The following is a 17,284-nucleotide window of genomic DNA, read 5'->3' as shown; positions in this document are numbered from 1 at the left end:
AAAATAGGAAAAATGCCAATAGGGGTGAATACTTTCGCAAGCCACTGTATGTTCAGGGGAAGAATTCTTAAGGCTAAACAGTTTGTACATTGAATGCATTCATAATGTACAAAATATGTTACGTAACTTGAATGTATTTAAAGAGTGAAATGAGAGAACTGAGGCGTCCTCCCATTTCCCCCCATCTCCCGGCATTGAGCATCCTTAAACGTGCTGCACACACATTCATTGCACTTTTTCTGGATAAATTGTTTCACACAGACAGCCCCACTCAGAGATCCAGACCTGGCAGACTTCCTCCCAACTAGAGATGGGAAAGAAGAGAAGAACAGTTTGAATTGGAATTCAGTCAATTTTCAAGGGTTCTTACATGCCCTGATCAAAAGAGCCCAGTTGGCAGAGGCCCCTAGCTGGGAGGCACCCAGGGCTTCCGAAGCCCCTGCCACAGACCCCCTCCCCCCAAAAAAATCCCCTACCCTCCACCCCCTGCTGCCATGGTCCTGAGCTGGTTCTGTATATGGGAGAGAGAGTAGCGAACACTGGTAGGGTCTCTCCTCTCCAGGGTTGATGGAGAGACAGTAGGGTTGCACTCTCCAGTCAGCCACAGTCCTTTCTCCCATTCATGCTCCCATTCATAGCTCTCTAGCTGATCAGGGAGAGATCTGAGTACACCCTTTAACACCTATTTCTGCCCCAGTTTCCCCATGTAAACTGTAAGTGCTCTCGATGGCATAGTATATATGCCATACAGTATGTATGAATGCACCCTAGTCTGTCCTGAAGTCAACTCTAGGTCAGCAAACAAGGTTCATGATTGTGAAAGTAAAATAAACCTTTAGCTAGCTAACAATGATGCACGGCTCCATAGCCTTGGTGTGTTTCCACGAACAATGGTCTGCTAAAGGTCTGACCCCCACCTCACACAGTCTCATCCTTCTCCACCTGTCTCCCTGTCTCTGTTCCTCTGGTTCTGCTCTCACCTCTGGGGACGTTGGTAATGGTGGAGGTGTTGACATGAAGCCAGAGAAGCAGGGACGTGGCAGTAGCCTTTAGGTTTAGGTTGGCTCAGCAGAGGGGATTTCTGTAATGGATGGAGTATAATACTCTCTGAGGGAGAGGATAAAAGAGGGGAGGAGAGGAGAGGTAGCCTATATATAAATAATTGAGGGGTCAAGCAGGACAGAACAGTTTCCGGTGTGAGTGTATGATGCTGAGAGTGTATGGGGAAAGGGAGATTGGGATAGAGGAAGTATCAGGTGTCAGACCTACAGTGAGGTTAGATGTGGGAGAGAGGATAGCCTTTTCTGTTTGAATAGAAGCCCCTGGCATCAGCCCTACTGCAGGGTTCACTTGTACCTCTACACTGCACTCAGCCCCAAGCAGCCTCTGCTTCCTCCATTACCTGCTCCAGGTTCTCTCTCTCTCTCTCTCTCTCTCTCTCTCTCTCTCTCTCTCTCTCTCTCTCTCTCTCTCTCTCTCTCTCTCTCTCTCTCTCGCCCTCTCTCTCTCGCCCTCTCTCTCTCGCCCTCTCTCTCTCGCCCTCTCTCTCTCTCTCTCTCTCTCTCTCTCTCTCTCGCCCTCTCTCTCTCGCCCTCTCTCTCTCGCCTCTCTCTCTCTCGCCCTCTCTCTCTCGCCCTCTCTCTCTCTCTCTCTCTCTCTCTCTCTCTCTCTCTCTCTCTCTCTCTCTCTCTCTCTCTCTCTCTCTCTCTCTCTCTCGCTCTCTCTCTCTCGCCCTCTCTCTCTCGCCCTCTCTCTCTCGCCCTCTCTTGCTCTCTCTCTCTCTCTCTCTCTCTCTCTCTCTCTCTCTCTCTCTCTCTCTCTCTCTCTCTCTCTCTCTTCTCTCTCTCTCTCTCTCTCTCTCCCTCGCTCTCTCCCTCTCTCTCTCTCTCTCTCTCTTTCTTTCTCTTTCACTCTCTCTCTCTCTTTCGCTCTGTCTCTTCAGGTGCTAGTGGGGGGGGGGGGGGGGGGGGGGGGGGGGGGGTGTAGAGAATGTGGATGAGGGCTTGTTGCTGTGCTAGTTGCTGTGCTAGTTGCTGTGCTAGTTGCTGTGCTAGTTGCTGTGCTAGTTGCTGTGCTAGTTGCTGTGCTAGTTGCTGTGCTAGTTGCTGTGCATGTTCAAGGGGGCTGCTCCTCTGCTCTATAGTCACACTTCGGGATTAGGATTCAGCCGAAGTCAGACACACTCTATACTCCACACACAGCTCTCCCTCATTCTTTCTTCCTCCTTGTCTCTCTCTCTCTCTCTCTCTCTCTCTCAATTCAATTTCAATTTTAATATAAGGGGCTTTATTGGCATATGTTTACATTGCCAAAGCAAGCGAAATAGATAATAAATGAAAGTGAAATAAACAATAAAAAATGAACAGTAAATATTACACTCACAAAGTCCCAAAAGAATAAAGACATTTCAAATGTCATATTATGTATATATACAGAGTTGTAACGATGTGCAAATAGTTAAAGTACAAAAGGCTACATATATAAACATAAATATAGGTTGTATTTACAATGGTGTTTGCTTTTCACTGGTTGCCGTTTTCTTGTGGCAACAGGTCACACATCTTGCTGCTGTGATGGCACACTGTGGTATTTCACCCAATAGATATGGGAGTTTATCAAAATTGGATTTGTTTTCAAATTCTTTGTGGGTCAGTGTAATCTGAGGGAAGTATGTGTCTCTAATATTGTCATACATTTGGCAGGAAGTTAGGAAATGCAGCTCAGTTTCCACCTCATTTTGTGGGCAGTGTGCACATAGCCTGTCTTCTCTTGAGAGCCAGGTCTGCCTACGGCGGCCTTTCTCAATAGCAAGGCTATGCTCACTGAGTCTCTCTCTCATTCACTACCCCCCTCTGCTTCTCGTTCTCCTACAACTCTCATCAAATACTGCCATTCTGTCTTCTCCTCTCTAACCTACTTCACACAGGATGTGAAGAATGGGACATGGCTATTGGTTGAGTTTATCGTCATTTACATTTTCTGATTTGATCTCTAAGCCTGATGATCTATCGTGTGGCTTCTCTATGTGACATGGTATTTTTTTCTTTTCTCCTGCAGAAGGAGAGAATACTGTGAGTGAGATTCTTCATAGAAAGCTTTGGCACTCTCACTTTCATAGTAATGTCATTTCTTACTAGTTATCTTAGTGCTTAGAAATGATACAGTGTCTCCTCCTGTATAATACTGCAACTATGGCTAGTCAGAGACCATGGCTATTTGTATTTGTATTTATTATGGATCCCGATTAGCTGCTGCCAAGGCCATACATTTTTAAAAAAACATTAGAATACATTCACAACAGATTTCACAACATATTAAGTGTGTGCCTTCAGGCCCCTACTCTACTACCACATATCTACAACACAAAATCCATGTGTACATGTGTGTATAGTGCGTATGTTATCGTGTGTTTCTATGCATGTGTATGTGCCTATGTTTGTGTTGCTTCACAGTCCCCGCTGTTCCATAAGGTGTATTTGCAGCGAGTGTCTTCTGTACCTGATAACAGCAATACCTTCCCTGTGTCCACAAAGATGCAGAGGTCGATATGATGTATGTGTCGTGACCATCTTTGTATCTGTGCCATTATAGCGGCTTTGACAGCATGGCAAGTGCCATTGAGGCTATCTCCATTTTGAAGTAGGACATTTTCTTCTTCACGATTGGCTGATCCCTCCTGATGACCCGGTTGGACGTGACTCCAACAGGGTCACCAGGAAGGATCAGCCAATGAAGCTGGAAGTCCCACCCAGTTGACTACATTAAAATGATGGAAGCCCTCAATGGCGCTGCACATGCTAAGACGGCCTTTTGGCCACTAGATGTCTCTATCATTCATTATGACCATGACCTTCAAGTCTGCCACGGCCTTTTAGAGCAGTTTGACACTGAAACCCAGCGGCCAGAGACAACAGCTTATACAATGAGCCTGAAGGACAGTTTCATGAGTCCCAGAGGAATTCTGAACATATGCCTCTGTAGGGTGGCTGAAGGAGCATTGTGATCTACAGATCTTCTACTCTACTCTAGAACATTGGTAATGCTGGCTCTTTGATTGGGTCATTTTCCCATCAAAGAGCCATTTCGCTAGCCTGACTACCCACCCACCATGGCTCTGGCCCAACGCCACGCCCACTTGCGTTTCTTCTCTACCACGAGTCTGGATTTGTTTTCCTCTCCGACGTCTTCTAGCGATCACATTCTGACCATTCTGATTGGTCCAAGAAACCGACAGGTTGGGCCAACATGATTCATAAATCACGTCACTGGCTTGTATACTCTGATTGGTTAGAGACGATCCAATTGCTCATGACTTTGTTTTGTACAATGGCCCACATTTTCTCGTCAGGCAACCATTTCACTACCTTTCGCTCTTCTCTGCTTCTCTCAACCCCATATCTCTCAGTATGAGATGGTGACACACACACACACACCATTTACATAATATACATAATATATCACAAACAGTGGTTGTTGCACATGCACATGTACAGACACAATCTGCGGGTTGGTGTATGACAAAGCTCTGGACCATGTGACACTGATAAGGAGTGACTGGCTCCTGTCGCCCAGCCATGTCACACAGACAAAGGTAGACCCCATGCTCTCACAGAAACAGGAGTGGGGTGGCCAGGAAGCAGCACTTTTCCCCCCTGAAATCAGCAGCCCCCCCCCCCTTACCAAACACTCTGATCCTTTGAGAGTCAGTACTGAATCACCACACACAGACAGTATCATTAGCGTATGAAACTGGTCTACGAAGAGTGGTCCAACACTCAGCTAAGTAATTACCAAGATACACTACATGACCAAAAGCATGTGGATATCTGCTCGTCAAGCATCTCATTCCAAAATCATGGGCATTAACATGGAGTTGGTCCCCCATTTGCTGCTATAACAGCCTCCATTCTTCTGGGAAGGCTTTCCACTAGATGTTGAAACATTGCTGCGGGGATTTGCTTCCATTCAGCCACAAGAGCATTAGTGAGGTCGGGCACTGATGTTGGGCGATTAGGCCTGGCTCGCAGTCGGTGTTCCAATTAATCCCAAAGGTGTTCGATTGGGTTGAGGTCAGGGCTCTGTGCAGGCCAGTCAAGTTCTATCTCGACAAACCATTTCTGTATGGACCTCACTTTGTGCACAGGGGCATTGTCATGCTGAAAGGTGAGGAATCCCCTTTAAGAGGAATAAGTAACGTGTTCTAGTCTATGTCTGCATTCCAACTAGCACCCTATTCCCTTTCTAGTGCACTACTTTTGACCAGGGCTCATAGGGAATAGGGTGCCATTTGGGAGACAGCCATGTTTGTTGAATCCCGGGTTCACCAGGTCCCAAGTGCACTTCAAAGCATCACTACTTACCACCTGATAGAGGGAGGTGACCAACACCCCTAGTGTGGCAAAGATCATCCCCAGGAGGTTGAACTTCACATCATAGTAGGAGTTCAGGATCACACCTAATGTTATGGGCACCTAGTAGTGGGAAAAGACAGACACATCAGGTAAATAGCGTTACTGTAACTGTAATCATAAAAATTCATGAAAAAAGTTTGGGTTAGGCATTAGGGTTAGTGTGTGGTTAGGGTTAAAGGGATACTTCGGGATGTTGGCAATGAGGCCCTTTATCTACTTCCCCGGAGTCAGATGAACTCCTGGATACCATTTGTATGGCTAATGCATGCAGTTTGAAGGAAGTCGCTAACTAGCATTAGCGCAATGACTAGAAGTCTATGGATATCTGCTCGTGAAAGTACCTCTAATGTCCTTCATACTGGACACAGAGATTTTCTGACTTTGCCAGCTAGTGACCACTCTGCAGAGCTGCCTCCAGTATATCGATCATCTCTATTCATTGTAGAGCGTAATCCCTGTACATTTTTGTGGGAATGACATTGGAACTACGGAACATAATTTATTTAGTTGTGATCATATTACCAATTTCTGGGTGGTTATGATTTATTATTTTCAAATTATATTATTATTGCCAATTTCACATAGGTCGTCAAATTTGGTTTATTCCAAGATGGTCAAAAATGTATTTGTATTAACCAAATTCTTCATACACAAATACAGATTTTTGAAGGCTACCCCCTTATTTATTTTTGAAAGACAGCTTGATATTTTTTTGCAATCATTAAGATTGGTTAAAAACAAACATGACCGGAAACTCACTGCTACCTTTGAAACATACATATGTCTAATTTTATGTATATAAGACCTCTGTGATGTTTGTAAAAGTTTGTTTTCTTAAACCTGTGTGCTTGATTATGTACTTTGCTAAATGTTCATTTTGAATGTATAATTCAACTTCGGTATATGTTTGTACAATTAGAAAAGTATTTAATTTTTAAACAAAAAAAAGTCATCTCAATAAATGCCAATCTGACCATTCTGTATGGAATGCTAGCTACATTGTAGCAGGCAGCAGCATTGGTACATTGTAACCCCTACATACCAAAGTCAATTTGATCTTGGTGGAGAATGTCTTCTTGTAACACAGTCTGTATGACAATGATCACAGGAGTTGTCATCGCTTTGGCCAGCTGGTAAGTGCCAATGGTGTTGTTTTGTAAGGACATATTGGTGAAAGCCACAGAAGCTGAGAGCGAGCCAGATAATTTTGGTGGCAAATATGTCCATCTTCTGGCATACCCATAGTCCAAGCCATGTCACCACGAAATGGATCAGCGTTAGTCATGTTTGGGAAGCCATAGTGAACATAGATCCATTTGTTGATGAAAACGATGCATATCGACGACAGCAAATTGGCCAATAATCCAATGACGAGGCGGCTGTTCGAGAAAAGGTGTGAAAGTCGGTTAGCCATGGTCCTCTTGATAACCGTCCTGTAAAATCTACCTATAGGGTTCAGTAGTACTGTATAGTATGAATCTAGCTTGCTAATGTAAACCAACAAATTCAAGTAAAAATGTCTACCCTCTGCCAGTTGTGCAACGCTTTCATACTTTTCCCATCGCATGTTGATCATATAGGGAAAAAAAAAGAGCCTGGCTGCAACTTAACGGGAGTAGTGACGTCAGATGAAGTGACCTTTACTTCCGTTTTTTCTGCGAAGAGAACTAGCCACGTCAGTGCCCTACAGCGCATCCCCGTGGAGACTTTGGAAAGTTGAAGGCGATAACCTAAACTATTTATTCTAGACATATACAAGGTCTCTCAAACCTTCCTTATACTCTTCTAGATTCAGATACGGATTTGCATCCAGCCTGTGCACGGCCCAAAGACAAACAATATTTCAGTCAAGTCACTTTTATTGTATACGAAAATGCAGAAAATCATTCACTCCATTACATAAAATTTGGCAAAAAAAATAAAAAGAACACAAAAAAGAAAAGAAAACAAATGTCCAGGTGGGGTGTATTTATGGTTGGATCTCGTACCCCAGCGGGTCCAGACTCTTATCCAATAAGAGAAGAGACGACTCCCTCATCTTCTGAAGGAACTTCCTCAGCTCATCTTTGGAGAACACCTGAGACAGAGAGAGAGAAGAGACAGAACATAGTTAGCAAAAAGAAGAAGAGGATGGGAAAGTAGAAGAGTGGAAGAGGAGACAGCAATACAGTGACAGGGAGAGATGCTGTGAGATGGTGTTGTATTGAGCTATAACGCTGTGAGATGGTGTTGATATTGTATTGAGCTATAATGCTGTGAGATGGTGTTGATATTGTATTGAGCTATAATGCTGTGAGATGGTGTTGTATTGAGCTATAACGCTGTGAGATGGTGTTGATATTGTATTGAGCTATAATGCTGTGAGATGGTGTTGTATTGAGCTATAATGCTGTGAGATGGTGTTGATATTGTATTGAGCTATAATGCTGTGAGATGGTGTTGATATTGTATTGAGCTATAACGCTGTGAGATGGTGTTGATATTGTATTGAGCTATAACGCTGTGAGATGGTGTTGATATTGTATTGAGCTATAATGCTGTGAGATGGTGTTGATATTGTATTGAGCTATAATGCTGTGAGATGGTGTTGATATTGTATTGAGCTATAATGCTGTGAGATGGTGTTGTATTGAGCTATAACGCTGTGAGATGGTGTTGATATTGTATTGAGCTATAATGCTGTGAGATGGTGTTGTATTGAGCTATAATGCTGTGAGATGGTGTTGATATTGTATTGAGCTATAATGCTGTGAGATGGTGTTGATATTGTATTGAGCTATAACGCTGTGAGATGGTGTTGATATTGTATTGAGCTATAACGCTGTGAGATGGTGTTGATATTGTATTGAGCTATAACGCTGTGAGATGGTGATGGTGTTGTATTGAGCTATAATGCTGTGAGATGGTGTTGTATTGAGCTATAATGCTGTGAGATGGTGTTGTATTGAGCTATAACGCTGTGAGATGGTGTTGATATTGTATTGAGCTATAATGCTGTGAGATGGTGTTGTATTGAGCTATAATGCTGTGAGATGGTGTTGTATTGTATTGAGCTATAACGCTGTGAGATGGTGTTGTATTGTATTGAGCTATAATGCTGTGAGATGGTGTTGTATTGAGCTATAATGCTGTGAGATGGTGTTGATATTGAGCTATAATGCTGTGAGATGGTGTTGTATTGAGCTATAATGCTGTGAGATGGTGTTGTATTGAGCTATAATGCTGTGAGATGGTGTTGTATTGAGCTATAATGCTGTGAGATGGTGTTGATATTGTATTGAGCTATAATGCTGTGAGATGGTGTTGATATTGTATTGAGCTATAATGCTGTGAGATGGTGTTGATATTGTATTGAGCTATAATGCTGTGAGATGGTGTTGTATTGAGCTATAATGCTGTGAGATGGTGTTGTATTGAGCTATAATGCTGTGAGATGGTGTTGATATTGTATTGAGCTATAATGCTGTGAGATGGTGTTGATATTGTATTGAGCTATAATGCTGTGAGATGGTGTTGATATTGTATTGAGCTATAATGCTGTGAGATGGTGTTGTATTGAGCTATAATGCTGTGAGATGGTGTTGATATTGTATTGAGCTATAACGCTGTGAGATGGTGTTGATATTGTATTGAGCTATAATGCTGTGAGATGGTGTTGATATTGTATTGAGCTATAATGCTGTGAGATGGTGTTGTATTGAGCTATAATGCTGTGAGATGGTGTTGTATTGAGCTATAATGCTGTGAGATGGTGTTGTATTGAGCTATAATGCTGTGAGATGGTGTTGATATTGTATTGAGCTATAATGCTGTGAGATAGTGTTGATATTGTATTGAGCTATAATGCTGTGAGATGGTGTTGTATTGAGCTATAATGCTGTGAGATGGTGTTGTATTGAGCTATAATGCTGTGAGATGGTGTTGTATTGAGCTATAATGCTGTGAGATGGTGTTGATATTGTATTGAGCTATAATGCTGTGAGATGGTGTTGATATTGTATTGAGCTATAATGCTGTGAGATGGTGTTGATATTGTATTGAGCTATAATGCTGTGAGATGGTGTTGTATTGAGCTATAATGCTGTGAGATGGTGTTGTATTGTATTGAGCTATAATGCTGTGAGATGGTGTTGTATTGAGCTATAATGCTGTGAGATGGTGTTGTATTGAGCTATAATGCTGTGAGATGGTGTTGTATTGAGCTATAATGCTGTGAGATGGTGTTGTATTGAGCTATAACGCTGTGAGATGGTGTTGATATTGTATTGAGCTATAATGCTGTGAGATGGTGTTGATATTGTATTGAGCTATAATGCTATGAGATGGTGTTGATATTGTATTGAGCTATAATGCTGTGAGATGGTGTTGTATTGAGCTATAATGCTGTGAGATGGTGTTGATATTGTATTGAGCTATAATGCTGTGAGATGGTGTTGATATTGTATTGAGCTATAATGCTGTGAGATGGTGTTGTATTGTATTGAGCTATAATGCTGTGAGATGGTGTTGATATTGTATTGAGCTATAACGCTGTGAGATGGTGTTGATATTGTATTGAGCTATAATGCTGTGAGATGGTGTTGTATTGAGCTATAACGCTGTGAGATGGTGTTGTATTGAGCTATAATGCTGTGAGATGGTGTTGTATTGAGCTATAATGCTGTGAGATGGTGTTGATATTGTATTGAGCTATAATGCTGTGAGATGGTGTTGTATTGAGCTATAATGCTGTGAGATGGTGTTGATATTGTATTGAGCTATAATGCTGTGAGATGGTGTTGATATTGTATTGAGCTATAATGCTGTGAGATGGTGTTGTATTGAGCTATAATGCTGTGAGATGGTGTTGATATTGTATTGAGCTATAACGCTGTGAGATGGTGTTGTATTGAGCTATAATGCTGTGAGATGGTGTTGTATTGAGCTATAACGCTGTGAGATGGTGTTGTATTGAGCTATAATGCTGTGAGATGGTGTTGTATTGAGCTATAATGCTGTGAGATGGTGTTGATATTGTATTGAGCTATAATGCTGTGAGATGGTGTTGATATTGTATTGAGCTATAATGCTGTGAGATGGTGTTGTATTGAGCTATAATGCTGTGAGATGGTGTTGATATTGTATTGAGCTATAACGCTGTGAGATGGTGTTGATATTGTATTGAGCTATAACGCTTCATCAGCACTGATGTGAAAGAACTGGACAGGTGTCAGATGACGTGGAAGAGAGGAAGCCACACTAGACTATTAGGTGAATCTCAATAGTGTTTCCTTGAAGTCACAGTAGACTTGAGAAGCAGATGGTGGCAGACAAAGGAAAGGAGACAGAGAGGGGAGAGGATGAAGCCACTGTAGACTGAATTGAGATGCCCTCAGCCCAGGTCAGACTCCAGCGCAGACCATAGAAATATAATTTCTAGACTACAGTACAGACCTCATAGAGGCGGTGTTGGTCTGAGGCGATGATATCAGCCAGTCTGAGACTCTCCTGGTGGCGTTGTGTTCTCTGCAGTACTGTCTGCAACAGGAAGGACATCATGGGCAGACAGAGTCTACGGAGCAGCACCATCTGGTGGCCTCTCTCTGGGTCCTCCTCCGTATCCTGGAATAGAACAAGTGGTAGAAGTAATAATGTGTACCTAGAAATAACACAGTTGTACTGGAGACAGAGCTAATACAGGCTCAAACGCTAACCTAGCGCTGAGCCCTCACGCCACCAATCACTAACGGTAATACTCAGTTACAGACAGACACACACCTCTCTGACGTCGACCATCCAGCCCCCGTCCACAAACAGCAGGACGTTGTAGATTCTCTCCTTCACGTCTTCAGTCAGAGCCTCCAGACGGCCGGTCCAGTTGTCGTGTTCCATCTACAGGAGAGGAGGTCACACTTTAACACACCTTTTTTTTTTAAATTTAGTCAATAGGCTGTTACGCTAAATAATAGCGTTGCTAGCATTAGCGTTCTTCGTCTGATCCAGAACCAGCTACACTAACAAATTAAACTCCTCACCAGTTCTACCGTAACACAGAGACTGATCTGGGATCAGCTACTCTAACAAATTAAACTCCTCACCAGTTCTACCGTAACACAGAGACTGATCTGGGATCAGAGTGTATTGTGTACCTGGTACTCCTTCTCCTTCATCTCGAAGGCCACCTTCTCAGTGAACTTGGCCTGGGCCGGGGGGGCTGGGCTTCTGAGGGGGGGAGTTCATGTGATGGAACCACTCATTGAACGCCTCATGAGCTTCCTGGGGGGGTAACACACACACACACACACCTTATACAACTACAGGAGTCCCCTCTAAAAACGTTTAATAAACAGACGAGTCAATCACAGTGCTGCGAGAGCTTGTCCCCTCACCAGGTAAGCGCGGATACACAGGTGTTCCCTGATGGCGTTCTCATCCTCTGCAGGAAGGGGCGTGTCCAGGCCTAGCTCCTCCCACTGGCTGTATATCTCCCTCATTGAGTCCTCTGGGACCTTACCAAACACCTCCTTGGCTGCATCGTGTTTCTTAGAGGCTGGAGGAGATGAGAGAGAGAGGAGAGATAGCAATGGGTCAACAGCATGGTTGAAAAAGAGGGAGATTTTCAAAAGGTAGCCAATACAATGCAATGTTTGTATGGGCATGTGTTAGTAGTATGGGAAAGGGACTACCTCACACAGGAAGCATTGATCTGTTTCAGAACCGTGAGTGTGTGTGTAACGTACCCAGGAACTTCCTCATGATGGCGTTGCTCTGTTTGAGGGCCTCAGCTCTCTGGGCGGGGTCAAACACCAGCCAATCAATATGCCCTTTTCACGATGACGTCATCTAACTTCCGCCTTTCCGCGTAGCAGGTTAACTTCACTTCCGTTCGCCCGTAACCTGAGACTTCTCAACGAAAATACAACTGTTGACCACTAACTAGCAAGCTAGCTACTTGAAGAAATTCCAAAAGGTACGTTTAAGTTAAATTAGTAAAGTTAAGAGTAATAATGTTTACGTATATGCAATGGTTTGTAACTTGCTAACGTTATTGTTAATTCATAATTGTTCACTGCCTTAGTTACTTAAAAGTGGGCTAACGTTAGCTAACAACAACTTAGTACCAGATACCGATAACGTTAAAAGGTAGCGTTACATTGCTGCCTGGCTGTAATGTAACAAGTTTACTTAGCTAGCTATCTAACCCTTTGTTAGGCAGTTAGTTTATTCATGAATGTATAGTAACTCACCTATTCAAATACTGTTGTGCATGATAGCTAGATAAATATTGATTCCTGGTCAAAGCTGAATGTTAATTTAGCTGTTTCTTTTCTCCCGGTGTCTGTATCGCAACAGTATCCCATCCAACACCGAAGCATGGCACAATCTTCGAGAAGATGCTATTGCAGTGTACCATTTTGTTCAAACAACAAACAGAAATTCCCGTATCTGAGTTTTCACGATTTCCCTGTTGATGGAGAAATACGTGCCCGTTGGGTGAGGGCGATCAGGAGAGATGAGGGACCAAGTTTTAAGATTCTTCGTGGGAGCACCTTTGTTTGCAGTCAGCACTTTCCCCCTGAGGATAGATACACATCGGCCAGTGGACGGATCCGTATTAAACAGGGATCAGTGCCGTCTAGATTCCACTGGAATGATTGGGGTAAGGATAGGTAGACAGCGTTAAACGTAATACTACTGTAATCCAATAATATATTACTTGTACAAAATGTTTAATAATTTAATCCTGATGCAATATAGCTGCTACATTTTGTCATTTTAGGGACTGAAAAGTGATTACCAAAATGTATCATGACAAGCATATGGTTAATCTCACAAGCTCGGGAGTCAGTTTACCAGCGAGCAAGAAAGCGTCTTGGTGTTGCTGTCCTGGATGATTCTGATCATGAGATGCCTGACAGCACAGAGGGTGCTTTGCCTGCAGTGACAAACGATCACGACTATGCCTGCCGTCCTTCTCCTGGTTAGTATTACAAATAAGAGTAACCATGTATCTGTTTGGCAAAAAAAGTAAAAGTATATGGCAGTTAAGTAAAAATACTATTTTATACTACGATTTGGAGTAACTGGTCTCTCTGTGAAAAGACTTGGCGTTTTAAACCTCATCCATCTTAGAAGCTTCTTCAGTTTTATTTATTGAAAATGGGATGGGATAGATGAGTAATAACTAACCTACCAACATGTATGCTTTTTCTTCCCCTTAAGGTAAACTGGACAGTGCTACTCAAAGAATTCGAGAGTTGGAGCTGCAAGTGTTGTCCCTAGAAATTGAGATCCAGCACCTGACAGTTAAGAAGCAGCATCCACTCCTTTTTAATTTTTGTGTCACAGATGAGGACTATCGCTACTACACACGATTCAGCTCAAAGGAGGTCTTCACTGTGTTTTGGGATTCTGTTTATCCCTCTGCTTCACGGCTTGTATACTGGTCTAAGGCACAGCAAACGGCACATGTGACACCTAGCCCTCACCGAAAACTTCCACTTATTGATGAACTATTTATGTTTCTGTGTCGTGTTGCAGCTGGGCTTCAGGAGAAAACCTTGTCTACCATCTTTGAGGTCAGCCTGTCCACAGTTAGCCGCATCATTTTAACATGGACTAGCTACCTTTACCAGGTTCTTGGCTCACTGCCGGTGTGGATGACAAGAGAGCAGGTGCAGGCCACAATGCCTGATAAGTTCAAGCTCTACTGCCCTCAGGTGAGAGTTATAGTAGACTGCACCGAGATCCGCTGTGAAACACCATCCTCCCTCTCACTACAGTCAGAAACCTTTTCGAGCTACAAAAATCACACCACCTTTAAAGGGCTGATTGGTGTAGCTCCATGTGGTGTTATCACATTTGTATCAAAGCTCTACACAGGCTCCATCTCCGACATGGAAATAACACGGAAATGTCAGATCTTGCATTTACTTCAGCCCGGAGATGAATTAATGGCGGACAAGGGTTTCCTGATCGAGAGGATGTTGTCAGAAGTGGGGGCAACACTCGTCATCCCTCCACTGAAAAAATCTCCTCAGCTCAGCAGGGAGGACACTCTTAAGACCCAGGCCATCGCCCGGCTGAGGATTTTAGTCGAGAGGGCCATACGGAGGGTGAAGGAGTACCATATCTGGGATGGGCTTGTTCCTCTTTCCACAGTGGGTTCAGTGAATCAGCTGTGGGCCATCTGCTGCCTCATGTCGAACTATCAGGGACCTCTTGACATTAAAGGAGACAAACCAGTCTGATGTTTTTGTCAACTGGAAGTTGTATATTTCCTGAGTAAGCTAGATGGGCTGTAAATAGAAGTACTTTTATATTACTGTATTGTATGTACAAAAAAATGTAAATATGAATTAACTTTGTTGGTAATTTAATTGATCTAATGTTATACTGTATGTTTTTGTTAAGGGTAATAACTTTTTCATAGCTATTAATGAACCTAATGTGATATATTGTAAAAATATCCAACTATTAACCATGTTATGTGCTTATGTGTCATGGCACTGATGGAACTATTAAATATATGTTTGCAAGCAACTGCTTCCAATCCTTTTTGATTTTGGTAAGAGCATTTACAACATCGCAATCCTTTTCAAAATTTGTATTTCAATACATAGATATACAGTATATAACACAATTAAGTTCATTTGCAGTTAAAGAAAAACATGTCGACATTTACATCACAATCCTTTTCAAAATGTGTGTTTCAGTACATAGGAGATATACAGTATATGACAAGTTAATTTGCAGTTAAAGAAAAAAATGTCAAAGGTTCACCTTCCACATTTACCTTAACACTATTTACACAAAATTCTGCCTTATGTTTTATAACTTAAGAAGACATCCATGTAGATGTTATAATAGAAATGATCAAGCTTCTGTCGCATTGAGTGGATAATCTCCTCATCCCTAAAGATTCTCTCAACTGTGAAGTCAGTGCGGGTATCTGTAATGAAGTCACACCACTGAAGTCCGCTTAAGGCGAGTTGGCCTTGAACCTGATAGTAGTATTTGTGGCTCTTCTTAAGGCAGGCCTGGCCTTTAACTGTGATCAGGTGTTTAACTTGGGTAACATTTTCAACATCGCAACTCTTAACCTCAGCAAGACCAAATGGTGGTGCTTCTGTTGGGCAGAAGACTTTAGCATCCGGGCTGGCTGCAAGGTGAGGTGAATCAGGGTGGATGATGACCCCGCATTGTTTCAGAGAGACATCACAAAAATCAGAATATTGCCTCAGTATCTCAGGTTCCAGATCCAACCCTCTTCTCATAGCAGCTGTCTGAGGAGTTCCTCTCAGAATGCGGGTTGCCAAAGCCTTGGCAGACAACTCCCCACGAACATGGCATATTTCACGGAATCTGCTGGCTGTCAGTCGGGGTTTGCGTACCTGGCTCCACAGCTGGCATTCTGACTGCATTCTTGTTTCTGCTTCAATAGCAGCAGACATCTCCTCTGACACAATCAGGCTGTCCAAATGACATTGTTGTATGTAGTTGGGCTCAAAATCAATGGGAAATTTAAAGTTGTAACCTTCAATAGGCAACTGAGGAAACTCACTGGCACCAGGGTGTTTAATAATATCTCTACTTAATTCTAGAGGGCACTGGTAAGAAAGCACAGACCCAAATGGCACAGGGCCAAATTTAGAGTCCACCAAATTAAGGCCCTCAAGCCCGTGCAGCAATTTGCAAATCCCTGGTTGTGGACGGATGTCTTTCAGTTTCTCAGCACTGGCCATGACGTGAGGATCCGGAATAGGCCCTGGCATGAAAGTGAGATATGTCAAGTTTAGATTTCATTAAATGCCACCTTATCTTTTTCACTAAAAAAGACAACCACACTCATCCAGTCTCGTACATGCTTCTAATACAAATAAAAAAATATCCACTGAAAGTCTATATAAAAAGTAACAAATAATAATCACTTTTATGTTTGTATTATTTTAGAAATGCACTAAAGTCTTTGTGCTCTAGTACAGGCGGGGGCTCATTCAGACTCACCATCATAGGCTCGGTACAGTGTGCACTTCACTCCAGCTCTGACACTTGTTTTTTTCTTAGCCGCTGGTTTACACACCGCCATATCATTGGTGGCCTCTGGTACAATTCCCTGTGATATAATAATGATGAACAATACATTGTCAAAAGTCAATACAAACTGCAAAGTTCTGCATCAGTGTAACAAATAATATCTGACCTGTGTCCTAGGCCGGTGCCAGGTCTGCAGTGCGCTGGTGCATGACAGAGGCAATGGCACTGTCTTAAAGCCCATGGTAACATAGTGAGCACTTTGAAAAAGAAGTGCTACTATGTGATTACATAGTGCTTTCCCAGCAGAGCAGGAACATGACATGTGATTGAGTACCACAGGAACCTCTGCAGAGTCTAGTGTAACCTGTTCATAGAGACATAACAATTAGTGCTGTACTTACAAAACATTTTTTCTGCGTTTCATTATAAACTACTGTACACAATTTTCAAAACCCAATTTCTTTTTTTAATTAAGAAAAATTGGCTGTTCTGAAACCTTTGACAAGTAGTGCCAACACTTATCGAAAATTTGAACATTTTGAGTTATCACAGAATCTTTCCCAGTCTTTATTGCCGTCAACAACCCACATCGGTTTGTAAGAATTTCGTTGTGTATTAAGTTTAATGATACAAAATCAGAGCTCAGACTGAGAAACAAACTGATCCACAGTGGAACTTTGTGGAATCATTCTTATTAAATCTGCAACCGCAGCAAAACACAACAAAAAGAAAACTTATCTATCTTACCCTATCTTATCATAATGTTAGAGAACTGTTTATCTGAGAAACCTGAAGCCGATGAGCCTCCTCATTTTTCTTCATGGACCTGTAACATCGCCCTCTCACTGTCACCTCAC

General features: G+C 42.6%; 3 protein-coding genes and 1 pseudogene across 4 annotated transcripts; 1 reads left to right on the top strand and 3 right to left on the bottom strand.

Moving 5' to 3' along the window:
- Window positions 1-5,033: 5,033 nt before the first annotated feature.
- On the bottom strand, window positions 5,034-6,949 carry LOC311116771 (solute carrier family 35 member E3-like; annotated as a pseudogene). Its single transcript has 2 exons — window positions 6,454-6,949; window positions 5,034-5,471 (listed from the first exon to the last, which is right to left on the bottom strand). The product of its transcript is annotated as a solute carrier family 35 member E3-like (transcript).
- A 323-nt stretch (window positions 6,950-7,272) lies between these two features.
- Window positions 7,273-12,209, bottom strand: LOC311116767 (nuclear pore complex protein Nup107-like). Its single transcript, XM_084191809.1, has 6 exons — window positions 12,131-12,209; window positions 11,780-11,940; window positions 11,540-11,666; window positions 11,169-11,282; window positions 10,845-11,012; window positions 7,273-7,488 (listed from the first exon to the last, which is right to left on the bottom strand). The coding sequence occupies exons 3-6, from the start codon at window positions 11,558-11,560 to the stop codon at window positions 7,381-7,383; spliced, it is 411 nt and encodes a 136-aa protein (XP_084047935.1). The 5' UTR covers window positions 11,561-11,666; window positions 11,780-11,940; window positions 12,131-12,209; the 3' UTR covers window positions 7,273-7,380.
- Window positions 12,210-13,293: 1,084 nt separating this feature from the next.
- On the top strand, window positions 13,294-14,933 carry LOC311116768 (uncharacterized protein). The gene is made up of 2 exons (XM_084191810.1): window positions 13,294-13,371; window positions 13,614-14,933. The coding sequence occupies exons 1-2, from the start codon at window positions 13,299-13,301 to the stop codon at window positions 14,639-14,641; spliced, it is 1,101 nt and encodes a 366-aa protein (XP_084047936.1). The 5' UTR covers window positions 13,294-13,298; the 3' UTR covers window positions 14,642-14,933.
- Window positions 14,934-14,982: 49 nt separating this feature from the next.
- Window positions 14,983-16,723, bottom strand: LOC311116769 (uncharacterized protein). Its single transcript, XM_084191811.1, has 2 exons — window positions 16,398-16,723; window positions 14,983-16,158 (listed from the first exon to the last, which is right to left on the bottom strand). Exons 1-2 carry the CDS (start codon window positions 16,477-16,479, stop codon window positions 15,215-15,217), a joined length of 1,026 nt encoding a protein of 341 aa, XP_084047937.1. The 5' UTR covers window positions 16,480-16,723; the 3' UTR covers window positions 14,983-15,214.
- Between the last annotated feature and the right edge of the window lie 561 nt (window positions 16,724-17,284).

Source organism: Coregonus lavaretus (assembly GCF_964263955.1).
Source record: "Coregonus lavaretus genome assembly, contig: HAP1_SCAFFOLD_1494, whole genome shotgun sequence".
NCBI lineage: Eukaryota > Metazoa > Chordata > Actinopteri > Salmoniformes > Salmonidae > Coregonus > Coregonus lavaretus.
This window is presented reverse-complemented; position numbering and strand designations above follow the sequence as displayed.